Source organism: Filicampus tigris, chromosome 11 (assembly GCF_054856515.1).
Source record: "Filicampus tigris isolate MCC_2025a chromosome 11, RoL_Ftig_1.0, whole genome shotgun sequence".
NCBI lineage: Eukaryota > Metazoa > Chordata > Actinopteri > Syngnathiformes > Syngnathidae > Filicampus > Filicampus tigris.
The window spans coordinates 21,050,098-21,068,380 of NC_141227.1; the positions used below are offsets into that span (position 1 = coordinate 21,050,098).

At 46.2% G+C, this 18,283-nt stretch overlaps 1 protein-coding gene and 1 long non-coding RNA gene across 4 annotated transcripts in view; one reads left to right on the top strand and one right to left on the bottom strand.

Annotated features, from left to right (window-relative positions):
- Positions 1 to 18,283, top strand: part of LOC147140108 (uncharacterized) — a 66,975-nt gene that overhangs the window by 33,194 nt on the left and 15,498 nt on the right. The gene's annotated exons all lie outside the window — the stretch shown is intronic.
- The window catches only part of LOC147140109 (protocadherin-15-like), a 216,314-nt gene continuing 209,992 nt past the window's right edge, over positions 11,962 to 18,283 (bottom strand). Inside the window, exons 41-45 of the mRNA XM_086045495.1 lie at positions 17,721 to 17,759; positions 17,503 to 17,576; positions 14,983 to 15,097; positions 12,834 to 14,806; positions 11,962 to 12,107 (exon numbers count right to left, since the gene is read on the bottom strand). Coding sequence (XP_085901621.1) covers positions 12,857 to 14,806; positions 14,983 to 15,097; positions 17,503 to 17,576; positions 17,721 to 17,759 — 2,178 coding nt within the window. The 3' untranslated portion in view covers positions 11,962 to 12,107; positions 12,834 to 12,856. The remainder of the gene's footprint in view (positions 12,108 to 12,833; positions 14,807 to 14,982; positions 15,098 to 17,502; positions 17,577 to 17,720; positions 17,760 to 18,283) is intronic.

Consider the following 18,283-nt stretch of genomic DNA (forward strand, 5'->3'; position numbering starts at 1 on the left):
GGATTATTAACGCGTGGTGGGGAAAAGCATGCGCGAGGAGGTTGAGCAAGGTTGATAATCTTCTCCTTCCTTACAGAAAGCATCTAATTGCATGGGCAGGCGGGCCCACACAGAACGGTATGCGCCTATGAATGGTGTGTTTACGCAGCGAGTTCTTTTTTTTTTTTCTTTCTTTCTTTTTTTTAATGTTTGCTCTCATATTGCATATAATTTGCTCAATAACAGTCACCGCAGAGCTCCGAAAGGGCAGGAAGGAACGCGACGGATTAACTCTTTGCGTTCTCGGGGGGAACATGGGAAAGTTCATTCTTTGTTTTTTTTTTTTTAGATGACGGATGGCGGGGGGAATAGCAATCCATTACTTTAGACTTTTAGCCATTTTCAATACTTTGATTGTTCTATAATTTGTAAACATGTTTGGACTGAGTGGTAATAAAGATTTGGGAAAAAATAGGACATTTCCAAAATTGATTTGCTCGACGGCTCTCACCACATACACAACGAATGGTCTTGACGACGATGAGCTGCTCCCTGCTAAGTGCAGTGCGAAAAGTGCTTACTTAAAGGTGGAAATCAACCCAAACGTATTTTTTTTTCAAGAATATGTTCCCAGCGGGCCCACTAGTTGAAACATGGCATTCCGAGTTTGTGGAATGAATTAAGCAGCAAAATCCATCCTTTTTTAGCCATCTCAGGCGGCGGCCATTTTATCGTTTCTGTCGACTGAAAATGACATCACAGCTAATCAGGGCTCAGGTAACGACCAATCACGGCTCGGATTCAGAAAACAGGTCAGCCGTGATTGGCCGTTACCTGAGCCCTGAGCATCTGTGATGTCATTTTCAGTCGACAGAAGTGACAAAATGGCCGCCCCCTGAGATGGTTATAAATGTGTGGATTAACTCTTATTGCACAATCGCAATATTTATCAGACTGCCTTGTTTCAACTAGTGGGCTTGCATAGAACATATTCTTGAAAAAAATATGTTTGGGTTGACTTCCCCTTTAAAGCACTTGAGCAAATGCTGTTTTTGACAGTGACGTGCAAACACGTGCCCAGACGAAAGACTCCAAAAGACTGAAGCGGAAACTATTGCTCTTAAAAATGGACACTTGGAGACGCATTTTCAAAATGCCGTTTTTATGTAAACGACCCCCCCAAATGACAGTTGTTACTCTGTCTTGTGTAAAAGGCCCCCATAGTCTGGCAAGTATGTAGCAAGAAAAACAAGAAGAAAAAAAAAAAAAAAAAACGACTCTTAAATTCAAATTGCAGGTTTGGAATTAAGAATTCGGCTCCGGTGGGGCGTAAACATCCCAAACATCACATTAAATCGCTGTTCTTTGGCCCTGCCAGCCATACAGTGGCAATCCAAAGTGTCCCAGACGCCACAGACACAGATATTAAAAAGCCATTGGCATGAGCCGCAGATTTGTGCGCTGATGTGCTACTCAGTGGGCCCGCGACCGAGGCGCCGATCCCACTGCCTGTCTCCGCTGCGCTTTAGCGACCATTAAGGCTGGATTTAAAGGGCAAGACGTTTAGGCTGCTGTCATCTTGTGTCAGCGCGCCGCAGGGACCGCGACGCGGTTAAACGGCCTCGTAAATAAACACCACACGCATGCGCCCGGCCAGCCGGGCCTGCGGTTTTTGGACGGGGGCTCCTCGCGACGCCCCTTCGAGCAGCCCCCCCACCCCCCGTGCCAAGCGAGCCCCAGCCGAGCGCCAGACCCGACGCTTGGGCTTCATAAGTCATCAAGCAGACTGATGCACCCCACCCCACCCCCGCCTCATCCTTGCCTCCGCATTCCGATACGTGCACTCCTGCCTCCCGCTCTCACTCTTCCCTGGCTGCGCTCGGGCAACACCACCATGACAGCAGTGATGGAAAAACTGAGGGGCGTCTCTCTTAAAGCGGTCCTGGGGTCCCGGCTGCCCCTCCCTTGTCCCCCCCCCCCCCCCCCCCCCCCCCCACACACACACACAGTCTCTGTCTCTGCCCTGTCTGTCTTCTTCTGGAGTGGGGACCACACAGATGTTCCAAACCACATCCAAGCAGTCTGGCTGGTACCAACACTTTCACACACACACACACACACGCACCCGCACACGCACGCACATAGAGTAAGCTAACAACATGCCAGCAGCTAAACGGAGTGTGCCATGGCCAAGCACTAATCTTTGTTTAAAGACAAGGGCCACTGGAAACTCTGGTAGACCAGCTTGGAGGCACACTTGCAATGGCAACGTATCACGTGGACCCGGGGATGAGCCCGTGCGTCGGAAACAAGGCGGACAAGCGACTGCGCAAGGTTCCAAGGAAGCCGCGCTTTGATGCTCGCAAAATGAGAATAACACACCACCATGCCAACGCGGAATCATAGCTTACATGGCCTGATTGCGTCAAAGTTAACTTAACTCAAAAACCAAACTGCACCAGCCCGAAAGGCATTCGCCGAAAGGCGGGTCGATTTTCTCTCCGGAATCCAGACACTTTTTCATTTGCCTGCTATTTTGCTGGATGTCCTCGGCCTTAATGCGTTTCCGGTCAGACATCAGTGCAAAACGGGCGCAATCACCCAAACGCTCAACATTAGCCATGTCAATATTAGGTTAGCTTAGCAGTTAGCATGGCTTTCCCCTTCGTCAGAATGACACTTGTCTGAAATGTAGCTTATTCGCCGCAACGGTTGATTACTGACTTCGGAGCGACTCGGCAACGTCTTCTGTTGCAGCAGCGGGCAGACCAAGCTCGTTGCTAGCTAGCCAGCTAGCTGATGACATCGCAACTGCTCACAACGACCAATCACGGCTCAGATCCGGGAGACAGGTCAGCCGCGATTGGTCGTTGTGAGCAGTTGTGATGTCATTTTCAGTCCACAGAAGACAAAATGGCCGCCCCCGGAGATGACCGAAAACGAGTGCAGTTTGCTGCTTAACTTATACTCCGCAAACGCAAAATTAAACAGAATGCCGTGTTTCAACTTTAACTTTAACCCTAATCCCTAACCTACCTCCACCAATGCGAAATTCGCTAACCCCAATTTAAGCACAACCCTAACGGTGCTAACTCAAACAAATCAAGCTAAGAAGCCTTAACCCTATCTGCACTAACACACACATCAGGAAGCACATCTTAGCCTGTGTTATTTGAACCAGCTACTGCTTTAATGCGCCCAAAAACGAGTCAAACCCAACAATTACTCATCTGGTATGTGAGCATGTGCACATACCCCACTCAAGTGCGAGGTGGGTGTGGGAACGCGCGGTTTGAACGACATGGACACAAATGGCGGTTAAGGAGTAAAATTCTCATTTCGAGAAAACGACGCGGCGCGCACACCTCGGGGCTCGCCCTATTGGCCAAACCGCACGCCGTTTAAATCATTTTGCCTTAATTGCTTTTTAACAAGGCTGCCTACTGCGTCGACATTATACGTTAACGCTGCGGACGCTGAAACGCTGGAGCCGGGACAAGTCTGGCCACGTACAAGCGTGACACCCAATGAGGTTGTTTGGTGAGAAACTCACATCATGTGCCCTCGTAAAAAAAAAAAAAAAAAAAATCAACAAGGAGCGAAAAGCATCAGCACCCTATTAAAGTGGTGTCCTCATGTCTGGAATAACACTCGGGTGCACTGTGTTCCTAATTGACTCGGGGATGCCGCGGCGGAACGGCACGGCTGGCGAATGCAGAGCGAGATAAGATGCGACGGGGGCCCGATGCGACGTGGCACGAGCACAGGCCAAGCCCTTCATTTGGGGAGCCAGACGCTTGACTGGGCGGGATGCTATCAGAATAGCTATGTGTTGAGAAGGCATGTCTGTCACTTAAACCTTCTGTTAGGTTTGTTTCCCATAGGAGCATATATATATATATATATATATATATATATATATATATATATATATATAATATATATATATATATATATATATATATATATATATATATATATATATATATATATATATATATATATATATATATATGTGTGTGTGTGTGTGTATATAAAATTGTGTTTTACATGACATGTTGTTTGGTGGTTTCGTTTTTGAGTGCATCTCACGGGAGCAGCAATACCGGGTCAATTTGACCCATTATTCCAAAGTGTCAAGAACAGAAAAAAGAAGAACTTGTTTGTCCCCATTTTGTCCAACGGAATTCTTTACATCGGACAGATTTTCAATATAGATGTTAACTGCATGTTGAAACTTTTTTTTTTCCATGTCAAAGCCCTACATAGCACGTAATACAGTTGCTCTAAATGACAATTTTTGTCCCATATTATTTCATTTATTATTATTTAAATTTCTGGAGAGTGTAACATTGAAGATTGGTTATTCTGCCAAATATCGGAATGGGCATTAGCCTAAAAAAAAAAAAACGCCGCTCATGAGGGCCAGAGCCAAGGTTCAAACCCAGAACCTCAGATCTGCGAGGCAAACTTGCTAGCCACATCAATCCAGTAATCAGGTAAAAATTTTAAAAAGAAACAGAAAAACGGTCGGAGACAATTTTTAATCCCTACCAATGCGTTTGAAACATGTCCCCCAAGATAGCCGCGTCTGCGGCCCGGCGTGCGCCTATTTTTGTGAGGCCTCCTCTTAAATAGCTACAGGAAATGAGCAGATGATGATGGACCTGAACATACCCTCGGCTTAAGCGGCACCCTTCCCGAAAATAGACGTGATCTGTTGTCCTCCGTGTGCCAGCGAGCAAGGAGAATGAATACACGCACAGTAACGCTTAAAAAAAAAAAAAAAAAAAAAGGATGCTAACACTGCCTCGTATCATTGTGTTGCATAGGACAGGAGGAATCTAAAAAGTGAAGTTTTACCTCCTATTCAAAGTAGCATCCCATAGGATTTTCCCACAAGTCAAGACGGAATAAAAAGACAGTCGCTAAAAATCATAAAATGTGATACTAAACGTGATTTACGGCTACATTTTGGGTCCAAGAGAATTACCGGCATCATCGCTTACAGCATGTCCCCATTTAGTGGTTTAATAAAGCCGCACAATATATCTTGCGCAAGTATGCTACAATGTCCCACGAGAGCACAAGCAAATATGCACTTTAGCTGACAGCTCCACACATTTTTCTTCTCTTTTTTTTTTTTTGTTGAACCTATTTTCATCACTCCACATTTGCTGTCTCCACTTGCATGACATCATCAGTCACTGCTGCGTGTTGCAGTCGCCATCTAGTGGTCATCTCGGGGAAACGTCAGCACCCCCTAGCATGACATGCAGAGTAAATTATACATCTGATTTTTTTATCATATTGTTTTTTTTTTTAATCAATATAATGATACAATTATTAGCCATTTCATTTGCATATTATTTTATTTTAAATATATAAACATGAATTCATTCATTAATTGAACAAAGAAAATTTTGAACAATTTGAAAAAAAAACAATTTCCTACATGCAAATGCATATTAATAGCCTTATTATGCGAAAAATAGTAACACTTCTAAACTTCAATTTTTAACTCCAGAATGTGAAATGAGCATAATACATTTCAATATCTTGTTGATTTAATTGAAAGGTGGCCATTTTTCCCTCTAAAGTGCGGTGTAAAAGGCAAGTTGCATACCATCAATCACAAATATTACAATGTGTAGTATTTTTAAAATGTTTTTGGCATAAACCACTAAAATGTGGGAATAATATCTTACTCAAATGGTGCAAACAATTGGATTTCTGTGCCTTTCTGTGACTCTTCCAGTCTCTCAGTGGCAACTGGCCGTTGTTCCCTATCAAGGTGAAGTGTGAGAAAACTGCAGTTCTCACCTTAGAGTCCACAACCGCCATTTTGTTGGGAGTAGGTATGAAAGTCTGGGATGTTCTTGTGGGCCGTGTATCCCTCCTCAGTGCCACAATGAATTTCAGATTTCAGCATTCACTTGAGGTCATGTTCGGATCTCCATCCCATCTGCGCTATCTGAAGTCGCGCGCCACAGGCGAATGTAATAAGCGGGCGATGGTGTGCAGCGCGGCGACGGAGTGGGCCCGAGCGTAATCTGGAGCCGCGGGCCTCCGCTGCGAAAGAGGAGAGTCAAATCGATCAGCGGGAAAATTAAAAAAAAAAACTCTGCATGCCCCTAAGAGGACTCACCGAAGGTTTATGAAATGGATTTTTAGTGTGGTTCATCAAGTTACGGCCTATGGGAAAGCTTTGATGAATTTAGCATCGATTGAGACCATTTGAAGACACTTTCAGTTGAGAGCGGAAACGCCCCCCCCCAAAAAAAACAGCTTCAAATGATGTTTGGAACCCCGGCCTCCTGCTAAAACCAAAAACTTTAGTAATGTGCTTTAATAATAAGGGGGAAGGGGCGCGGGGGGCTGATGGGGCAGTGAATTTTAATTCCTAATACAATAATTCATTGTGGCACCTTCTAATATGCGCCACTTGTCCGCCAGGGGGCAGTATAACACAATTATGCAGACAGAGTTATTTTCAGTGACTAATATAATAGTAGTGGTTCTTCGCAAATGATAAAGAATAGATGCATCCCAGTGGTCTTTTTGAAGTCCGATTTTTGTTCTTGTTATTTCTTCTCTTATAACCCACCTCAGATTGTGCGGGTGTACACAACGAATTGTCAGCTGACTGTCGGCCATCATTAGCCGTGCAACCAGCTCAGCTCAGCTCAGCACCAAAGTGCCTTTTCAAACGCCAACATGAATGAAACAGGAGCACCGGGAGAATACTCACACGCGTCAAGGAGAACTTCCCAGCGTCCCTCGCTGCCGCGCACGCGCCAAAGCACTGAATTGGGAAAGCCTTCAGTGTGTTTACCTTCAAAGAAAAAGCCTGAGCATGTTAATGAAAATTACAAGAAGCAAAAGTCCGCCACTCGAAAAAGATGAGCCTACGGCAGATGGCGAGCGTGGGCCCCCGCGTGCGCGTGTTTGCCTTTAACAGCAGAGCGCACGAGTGCAGCGTCCTCAGAAGTGGCTCTGCTGCTAATAACAGAGCGCGCCCGGACTCCCCTGCAGCCGCTGCAAGGGCTGATGGGAATAGTTCAAAGCTGAGAGGGTACGCCGCTCAATATTCCGACTTGAGATAGGATCCAGTTCAAAACCCCCAACCCCTCAAAAAAAAAAAAATCATGACACTCCACGAGCTGCTTGTGGTATCCTTGGAATTGGGCCAAGAAGATAAAACCTGGAGTACTTTGTTTGCCGTCTACATTCGGCTCCATAAATATTGCGACATAAGGACCCCATTGGTAGGAATGCACATTTTATGAAATTCAATCACAATCTATTCCAAATAATTTGGTGGACCCCGTAAAGCTGTAAAGTACTGATGACAGATGGCCATTTTGAAGCATTTCCTCCTGCTTTGGTTTGGGGATTTCTGATCATCTCCTTGACATTAAGATCGGGCCAGGAAGACGTAACGGTACCGTATGTCTGCGGGAGAGGTGCGACTCAAGCGTCTCGCTCCAGGGAAAGTGTGCCAGAGACGAATTCTAAAAGGGGACATACTACGGAAAACATCAGAGGTGGGCATTTTACTCAATTTTGCTGGTCCGTCATTCGTCATCGGCCAGGGTACCGCTCCGTCCTTCGTTTTTCGTGACGAACTGAATCGTAATCGTCAGCCTGTCAATCCGTCAGTCAGTCCGTCATATAAGTCCGTTGGTCCGTCAGTCGGTCGACCCCCCAAAAAAAATCGCCAGAAAAAAAAAGGTGTCCCGACATTCGTTAATCGTCAGCCAAACGGGCGCCCGTCACTCCGACGGAACAGCCACCTCTGGAAAACAGACGTTTTCTATTATTAGCCTCCTTCTGAAAATGTGTCTGTGAGTGACCCACCGACAACACGTCAGGTTTGAGCACCCATGACTTGGTCGCCGGATTGGGCGAAGTCCAGTCCAATTTTGGACCACGCTGTCCAAAACGGCCTGTCAAAACTGGTCGCACGGGTTAGCGTTAGCGTTGCTTAAGTGGAAGAAAAGTTGTTGAAGTGGAGCCGGTGCGCTCAGTGCTAGCCAGCGTGTCCAGTGAATCCACTAATTGACAACTGTAATCATAAAATCTGGCCTCGCGCGGATTTGCCCATTGACTGGAGCAGTCCGCGCTTCAGAGGTTGCAGCAAGTCGAGCGCCCTGGGAGGGTCAAACATCATATTGCTGATATCGCGAGCGAATTACTTTTTATTGGATTCGTATTCTACAGAGTCAAAAAAACAAGCTCGACTTCAAAGTGCAAATGTCGACAGAAGTGGTCCGCACGTCCCGACTGGCTGACTACACACTGCGTCTGCCCCGGTGTAAGGCGCTTTCGAATTTAAAGTGTGCTTTATCTTTCAATGAAATTCTTCATTCTCCCGCCCCCCACCCCCCAAAAAAAAAGTCTTTGCAAAATTTGAAGCCAGCCTCAGCGGTGAGTCAGTCACGCCTCTTTGGTGATTCCGCGGTCATTCATAACTTAGATGCAGTGGCCGTGTGTGTCTAAGGTTTGGACGGCAGAACTTTTTCTTTTTTTTTTTTTTTCTTTTTTCTTCACATTCCAGGCTGTCACACTGCCACGAGTGAAACCTGCTTGGCATGTAAATAAAAAAAAATAAAAATAATCTCTGCGGCATTGGTCCTCTAGTACAGAGGGCGAGAAGCTCCTTCAAAAGAGACCATTTTCAAAGATTCAATACGTGTGTGAGAAATGTGTGCGGTGATTCTTTACCCTTGGGTTATTTATTTATTTATTTTTTTATTATCAAAAGCATGAAACAGACATTAAGGCATTAGAATGCCGTTATGAGACGACAACAAATACAAATCAGACGTTGATCTTGTTTTGCGGCAACATCCGATTGAAGGTTCTTTGCAGAAGAACATTAGCATCGGGACGTGTCCGCTTTCGTGCCCGTCGTTTAATCCGGGAAGAGACACAATACGGGGGCGATATTATCCTGCGACGACGGGCACAGGAGGATCATTTTAATCCAATTCGTAAGGACAAAGAGAAGTTGTGGGCCGAGGGTGGCGCGGCGGAGCACGCGGTTAGCGCTTCCGCCTCAAAGTCGGGTTTCATTTTTGACTCGGGCCTTTCTGTGTGGAATTTACGTGATCTCTCTCCGTTAATTGAAGACTCTAAATTGTCCCAAAGTGTCAACGTGAGTTGTTGTCCGTCTACTGTTGAGTCTTCAATGAACCGAACAGAGTTTGCCCTGTTCTCTCTCGGCCCAACACGGGTATGCTAATGCTAGCTTTTATCACTAAAAGCTCGTATCCCACCAAGGGGCAAAGGTTTGTGAGCGGGCATTCCGTCACTAACGGACTGACGGACCTTGTTTTGCTGACGATTGACGAATCTCTTAAAAATGACGGACTGACTGAAGGGTTTCATCCGTGAGTGTAATCGTCACTAACCGTCACTGACGGAAGCTCGTTTTTCTGACGTTTTTTTTTGGGGGGGGGGCTGACTGACGGGCCGACGGGCGTCTGACGGACTTAACCGACGGACCGATGATTACAGTTCATTCCGTCACGAAAAATGACAGACTGGAAATTTGAATCATCCTCCAAACATTCTCCCGATGCTGGCCTGTACTTTCCTGGTCGCATGGGAAATTTTGAACATGTTCAAAATCCAACAACAAAAAACATTCAAACTGTTGGCGAACCTTTGAACGAACCCCGACGTGAACGGGAATTCCCTACCTACTCGCAAACGTTGGCCCTCAGTGGGATACGGGCTTAAACCAGACTGAGTGATTAACGTAATGCCTTGCTTTCGGGTCTTCCGAAAAAGAGCGTTTCATGTCTACAACCGCTACAGAATTCCGCAGCATGTGTCCGAAGACTGGATGGTGGGAGCATATTACGCCAATTTTAAAATCCCTGCACAACTGCGGGTTTTTAAACGTCTTAATAGTCGAGACCGGGGGCCCTTCTTATCTTTCAGAACTCCCTCCCGGATGAACCCTCGTGCGCTCCGAAACTCTCCGGCAACAGCCTTTTAATCATTCAGAAAGTCCGTTTTTAAAAGTCAAGCACTTTGAGTTGCATTTCTTTGGTCTGAAAAGTGCTATGTAAATAAAGTTTGACTGAAGGAACCTGATGCGGACCTGTTGACTCCTAGGCCACCGTGCAAACAAACCTGAAAAAAAACAACAAAAAAAAACAAACACAGCAGATAAAATGCCGCCGATGCAGAATTCATTGAGTCAAGGTGTCACACAAATGCCTGGTAAATTCTTAATTCCCCCTACGTGGTTATTTTAAGGAGAGCAGACTTGCTGCGCCGGTGGTGGTGGTGTCGAACAAGGCTCCCGATCCTGACCTAGTTGCAGCTTTGCTCTTTTTTGAAGCAACTCCACGTTGGCGCTCGCCCGCTGCTGCTCTACGAACGCCAGCCTTCAAAACATCCCCCGCCGACTTGATTGGCAGAGCTTTTGGTTGTGATTGACTGCTGAATGAAAGGCTAACGTCATCCTCGACATGTTGAACGTGTCGCGGGATAAATCAAGGGGGATCTACTCGAGAGATCCATTGTTTGTTTTTTGTTTTTTTGGGTGTCGGTTGACAGACAGCCAAGTTAAAAAGAGCGAGACTTCCCCCGTCCCCGACTTCCACTCGAGCGACGGGCGAAGCCAAATTTGGTGACTTGCCGCAAAAGCGAGAGCGTGGAAATACTGCCGAGTTGTGGCGACGCGCAACCTTTTATTCAACTTTCACTCGATTGTGCAATTTAAGAAGTCGCTTTGGAAAAAAAAAAAAACGCCCCGAACATCCCACACGTCACAAAGACACGCTTGCGTACATCCAAAGTGCGGGCCACAGCTTCCGAGGGCGCGGACGGCGTGGAATTAGCCGAGGCTGGATGTCTATGCTTCACATTTCACTTGAAAGCACTTTAGTCTTTTTTTTTTATCCCCGCTGACATTACTGATGAATAGGTGGAAAGATATCCGATGGTTAAAAATATGCAAAAGAACATCATATGTCACTAATTCACTGCTAAAAAAAAAAACAGTGATCATCATGTGGACATTTGCTTCCAACACTATTAAATACAAAATCCAGAAAATAATTTCATAGATATATAGATTTTTTTTTTTTTTTATAAATCTCCATAAACGCCTTCTAAAATAATTCTTGAAAATAAGCATTACCTCATCGTAGATTTTGTAAAGACGTTTTAAACTTCTCTCATCATATTCTGTTAATATATTAATGATCTTTACCAGTGATTGATGTGATGAAATAAAAACAAACAAAAAAAGCAATCAGTCAATGAAATAGGCTAATGATCTGTGCTCAACAGAGAGAACAAAATTAAAAAGGTGAATCACGGTCCACCGGGTCGCCCTCATTTCCTTGCAGCTCTTTGTTGATTCGTCATTGAATCAATACAAATTAAAAACAAAAGTGAACGTGAGAGATTTTACAGTCGAGGCACACAGTTATTTGTGAAAAATCAAAGCAAAAAAAAAAAAAAAAAAAATCACACATAAAAGGCAAGTTAACGTTCAGGCTGATGAGTCAGAGTTTGGTCATCGGTATGTGCAAATTGTTCCAAGGTCCCATCCACAACTCCTCCTCGTCCGATACGGCGTGATCGCTGTGGGCCGGCAGCGTCTCCCTGCTGTCCTTGTGGTTGTCCACCGACGTCTCCAGCTCCTCGCCGGCGCACGGCCCGCCGCTGTTTCTGCCCAGCGAGGATTTGCCCATACTGGTTTTGGAGCCGGAGCTTTGAAGACCGTTCAGGCTGGAGCTCAGGGATCCGCAAGAGGCCCGGGTGTTAAGGCTGATGTCCACGTTGGGGGGGGCACACGTACCCGTCCCGTTCTCCGCGCTGCCGTCGAGGCCCTCGATGCTAACGATGGGCGACGGCTCTTCGTGAGTCACCCCCAGCTTGTCCAGCTTTTTGAACTGGGAACCCACCTTCAGGTTGTTCGGGTGGGGCGTCCGCCGGGTTCGAACGATAGTGCCGTTCTGAGCGAGGTAGATGTTCCCGTTAATGTTGCTGTGGGGGCCGGGCGGTCGGCACCTCTGCGTCTCGGCGGAGCTCTCCTCTCCGGTGGAGGTGGTCTCGGTGTCTCGATCCACCACCAACTTCATCCGCTTCTTTCTCGCCGGCTGAGAAGAAGAAAATGGATCAGTTTCACGGGGGGGGGGGATGCGCGCAGTATTACCAGGAAGAGGAGATGAGGAGGATGCACACAGGCACAACAGCTGCTTTCTTGAAAAATCAGACTCCCCCCCCACGCTGCAGCATGCAAATATCACCAAACAAGAAATTCTTGTACCCCTTATGATTTACGCATGAATGCTGAGAGATGCTGTCACTGAGGTCAAATGCAAAAGAAATAATTACCAATGGTTCAACACATTGTTGCAATTAGTGGTAGCATGCAACTTGGTCCCATACTGGCTGTGTTCGAAGATGAGCAACAGGGAGTCTGACTGGTAAATACGTTGAGACAAAGTCTTTTCGTCATTGGGACCGCGACCATCGATCTTGCAGAAAAAGTACAATTTTTTCAGACCTGGTGAGTCGAGTAATTGCTGACCGCTACAAAGCGTGCTTTTGTTGTTTGGTTGTGTTTGAATCTGTTGAGAGCGCGCTGTAATTGTTACGTACCGTTTCCAATACTAATGCTTGATTATCAGCATTCACACAAAAACAAGGTCAAGAAGAGATATCAATGCAAACTTGGAGAGCGGAAAATAAGAAGGGGAGAGTTGCTTTTGCAGCAGTAAAGTGGCACAGTTCAAGTGAGCTTCAGCGGACGTTGGAGCCACTTAGAAGACGAAAGCACCAAAGTGTTCACTCCCATGCAGAGATCAGCGATGTTCTCTTACTTCACAAGTGACAATAGTGTCTTCTAGAAGGCTGTTAGGTCCCTCTCTGACTCGGAATCGGCATCCGAAGTTGCCTCGGTTTCTCCCGTGTCTTTACCGGCCTCGGAACCAGAGCCGCCGGCTGAGGATTTCTCCGTAGAGATGGCGTCTTCGTCTACTTCGGTAATTGGTGACAATCCTCCGTACGTCTCTTCAGAAGTGCCGCTGATGCTCCTGATGTCGGACGGATATGGGGGACTGGTATAAGGGGCGGATGGCCCGGGGCCTCCGTACACCACACCGGACCTTGTGGATGCGGCATCGTCGCTCATCTCACTGGCTGACTCTTTGCTTTCATCAGTGGTCTCCGATGCTGATGCTTCTTCCTCGCTCTCCTCGGTGATCGTGCCCTCAGTCCTGTGTGTCAGGATGGACCTTCGAGAGCGCAGGCTGCCGCTGGTGGACCCGGAACCAGAGGAACTTCTCCTGTTGCTCAGGGAACTCTCCCCAGTCATCTGGCTGCCGTTGGACGACCCACCAATGGAGTCTGAACCAGACATTTTTCTCTGGCCGGAGCCCTTAGACCAAGAGCCTTCACTACCTGACCCTGATTCAGCCTCGCTGACTGTTCCTGATCCCGATTCGGCCTCGCTGACTGTTCCTGTTCCCGATTCGGCCTCGCTGAGCTCCTCTCTGGACTTCTCAGATGCGAATGTGCTTCCTGACGTTTTGGTCTTTTGCGACGACCTCACACTTGAACCAGATAAAGAGGCAGATTTGCCGGTGCTTGCGCTTCCACTACTACTAACAGTCCTGCTACCACTCTCACTCCTGCTTTCGCTGCCGCTACCGCTGACACTACCACTGCCACTACCCCGCCTACTCCGACTGCCACTGTCACCGCTCGCCTTGCTTGCCTCAGTAGCTGACGATCTTACGGATGAGCGGGCGGTAGACCCACTGTCTTTTGTGCTCCCTGCAGTCTCTTCCTCCTCCGACTCCTCATCTGATTCTCCATCTGGTCCTGAGCCCTTCTCTGTTGTAGTCACCGTTCCTTTCTCTGAATCAGACGCTTTGACGGAGTCAGACTCTGAGTCCTTCTCTGTTTCCGACTCTTGCTCTGATTCGGAGTCTTTCTCTGTTTCCGACTCTTTCTCTGTCTCTGACGGCTTCTCGGATTCGGACTCTTTTTCTGATCCTGACTCTCTCTCAGTAGCAGATTCTTTCTCACTGACCGATTCCTTTTCAGTTTCTTCCCCTTCAGACTTGCTTTCTTCATCCGAATCCCCCGGGTCTCCATCGGGCTCTTCTTCCGAGTCCACGGTGCTTTCGTTGGCGTCATCGCGGTCTAAATCCACTTTCAGATACTCTCTGTCCACACTGCTTTTCTCTGAGGACTCATCCTCTGAGCCTTTGTCCTTGGTGCTTCCACTTGTCCCTGCTTCCGGCTCACTTTCCGTCACACTAATGGACACTTTAGATTTCTTCTCGTCCTCACTAGTCATTTGCGAGGCCTCTTCATCCCTCTCGCTGCCAGTGACGCTCACGCTACTCCGCGACTTTCTGCGTGCCTGCAACTTCTTGCCGATGTTGATTTTCTTCAGAACTTTGCCAAGCCGGCTGCGAGCACCCGACTTTCTGTCGATGGGTCCCGCAGGTGACGGCCCATCACTCAGACTATCCAGGCTGTCAATACGGCGGGCCGACGTCAGTTTGGCATAATCCTTATCCTTGTTCTTGACGCCGAACATCTTGAACATTTTGGCTTTCTTCCATGGAGACGGGCCAGCGGCAGCCGGCGCCTGCTCTCCTCTCTTGCTGGCCGCCAGAAGTTTGCTGAGTTTGATGACAGATTTTAGCTTCTTGGCAGCCTTGGAGGGCTCGCCGTCAGCTTCCGGTTCAGCCTGCTCGATTCCCTCGCCGTCCCTAAACGCAACCCTCTTTGGTGGACCTCGGCCCCTCGCACCGCCACGGCCCCTTCCTCGGCCACGCCCCTAAGACAGCGACATTCAATTCGTCATCCTTTTGTGCCGATTACGCCATAATGTCGGACTGCCGCGGAGCGTATCGAGGCTGCTCAGTCAACAATAAAATACAGACATTGTATTAATGCGATACTTGACATTTTCACACAGAGCATGAAATAAACATTTATGGGAAGGTGGGGTACCTCGGGGCCATGCGGACTATAGTAATAACCATCATCTTCCATAATCACCTCCCCGTACTCATCATACACCGGCGCAATCAACCTCCTCCTACTGCCATACTGAGGGAGGTCGTACCTGAGAAACAGATTGACACAAAACGGGAAACGCAAGTCATTTTGTGCAAGAGCTATCTCCCAAATTTATTTTTGCAGAGGCAGAAACACATTTGCTCAGAGTTCCAACAGGCATCAAATGAATCACAAGAATGCAAACATGCTCAAGTGGGAACCGTGTGTGCCGGCAAAATAATGCCCAAGAGCCCATTAAGCACTTGGAGATGAAAAGCACACAGTAAGCCTTTTATCCCATGTGCTGTTTAGAAATTACCTTCATATCCCCAGCCATTTTACAGTAATTTTATTTGGCCTTTTCTGGGAATATTTTTCAATGGAAGGAGAAGAGGAGATTTAAATCTGATTTTTTTTCCTTGCAATGTGCAAAACATGACCTGGAAACGTGAATATACGTCACATTTCTCATCCTTCGCTTGGTAATAAGTCTTTAATTAGCTGAAATAGAATTCAACGCTTTGCAGGTAAGGCTTCATAGTCACATACCAAATGTGTGGCAGTGACTCCGAGGACTCAGATTGTCGGATTAAAAAGCTTAATCCGCTGAAGTGTGCCTCGAAAATAAATACAGATCAAAAGGTATCTAGTCACGCCGATGATCACACTCATTAGCCAAAGCAAATTGGCGAGGTGGACGCCTTTGAAAGCGTCAGTGTTTTCTTTCAACAAGGTGAGAGGCGGCAAATTGCAATGCCCAAAGTAGAAGGAGTCACCTGCTATCGTTTGGGGGTTTAACAAACGTTTGTTTTTTTTTTCGCAGCAGCTGCTACATTTGTGGTTGCTTGTTCTTCCTATTTCATGCCATAAGGGAGCTGTAACCGGCAACTTGAAACACTCCCTAATCAGAAAGCCGCCATCGTATTCCCCATAAGACAAACTCAAATGAGCATAATTAATCAGATTTTCAAAGGAATGGGGTCTGCTGAATGGGGAGTTACGGTCATGGTAGTCACTTACCAAGCAACTGGACTACATTTGGCCAATCTCAATAGGCGCTGCTTTATTTATTTATTTATTTAATTTTTTTTTTTTTGGTCATTGATCCCATCCAGATTTTAGGAATTACAGTGGGATTTAATTCATTCACTGCCATTGACGAATTTACTTGTCTTTTCAGTCCAGCCATTCAATCCCAGGAATTTATTTATATATATATATATATATATTTTTTTTTTTTTTAGGGTAAAAGAGGGTCTGAAAGTCACTGCTAGTGTAGTGGTACATGCGCCCGAGTTGTGTGCGGGCAGCGTGGGATCGATTCCCGCTCAGTGATGGTGTCTGTGTGTGTGCCCTGCTAATAGGGTTGCGTCAGGAAGGGCATCCGGCGTAAAATGCTTCGCCAAATCAATGATGCGAATCGTGCGTGAACTTGATTGGCTGTGGCGGCCCCTGAGGGGAAAAGCCGAGAGGATAACAACAAGGGTAAAAAAAGAGGGTCTGGAAATGTCTGGCAGTGAACGAGTTAACGAGTGAAATGTTCTTCTTAAGGTGGCACAGTTTGGAATTTGACCAAACGCCAACAACCTCAAAGAGGACAAATGCGAAAGAAAATGGATGGATAAAGATGATGCACTTGTGTGACGGTTAAAAATGTTTAAAAAAAAAAAAATGCCTGTGCAGGGACATTGAAAAAATGTCTATTTCTGTTGTTTCTTACTACAGGAAATCTATACAAAGTTGAGGTAGATGTGTGTTTAAACTTAAGAGTTTCCTGACCCAATTCATTTGGATTTGTATACGTGCATATTAGGGGCGTGCATCTGAACACAAAAGACAATTCGGTATGATTCGCAAAACATGGTTTACGATACCATTCAAGAACGTATCGATTTCAAAATGTAACAATTCAATTTGGATCGACTCAGTGGGATTCTGAGTCGATACGGTGTGGCTGTGGCGTTTGTCATGTTTGTGAATATGCAACGTGTCAAAGATCCCCCCAAGTCAAAATTAGATTCAAAGAAAAGAGAAATGATCAGCATCATACCGGTGTACTTCTCTCATAAAAAACGATTTGATACATATATGGATACACGGGGTGCGATTCAATTGAAGGATGCAACGATATGAAAAAAATAACAATTTGATCAAAACTGATTTTCCGATTTGACGTTTTTTTTTTTTTTTGTTACACCCTATTTAAATTAGAGTACTTGTTGGAGAAAGTGCTCTTTTGGCTGCAATTTACAAGTCATTCTCCTCACTCATAGCTTGCGATTGCTCAGCAGAGTCTTCGTGGTATCGTCCGCGTTTTTTTTTTCGAGGCCAATTCCGTGCTTTTTATTTATGACGTAATCGCTATGCGCCCTCCAAGCGCAGCCCTGGTTCGTTTGGTTGCGAGCCAACAAGAGAGGTCACTTCCTTTTGTACTGAGGAACGAGATGTATACACACTGGTTTGCATGCTCACCCTTGATCATAATTATAGTAGTCCTGCGTGTAGTAGTCTTGGCCGGGGTCGATGCCGGACTCCATGGAGAGCTCCTGCGATTGAGAGACATAAATTCCTGAGTATGGGGGAGAGGAGCTGTATACAAGATGCCGATGGATCAGATTGAGTAACAATGGGGTAAGTTAAGGATGGGGAGGAAAAAAAAAAGCAAAAAAAAAGCAGGGCAGCGTTTCTACCTCGGGTCTCAGCAGAGATGGTCTCAGCAGTTGCTGATGCTGCCGATGATTAGTGCAGACCAAGAAGAAGACAAAAAGTGATGCAAGGAAGGAAGAGATGGCGAGGAGAGACACAAACAGGAGTTGAATGTATAAAGCGGGAAAAGGCAGACCTCGCTTGTTAACTGAAATGTTTTTTTGTTATCAAGCATAGAGACAGCGCTAAGAGGTTGATGGCGAAAATAAGACAAGACACGTTTTAGCGAGGGCAACCCGAGTCGGCAGTTTCAAAGCTCATAATGGTGCGAGTGACTTTTTACAGTCGATCAGTGCTGGGAAATAAAATGCAAATTTGTTTCTGTACTTAAGTCGAATTTTTAAGGGGTTTGAACTTTTTTTCGGACCGCTTCATGTCCATGTTAGTTTTATGATGGTGACAGTTCAACCCAAACAATATCAGAGTTTCCTGGAACAAATTATGTTCCACCGCTGTTTTATTTTGTAGCTAATTTGAAAGCTACACTGGAAAGACTTTACAAAAGCAATTGTCGGTACTTGCTGCTTAATTGGGTTCAAACAGAGAA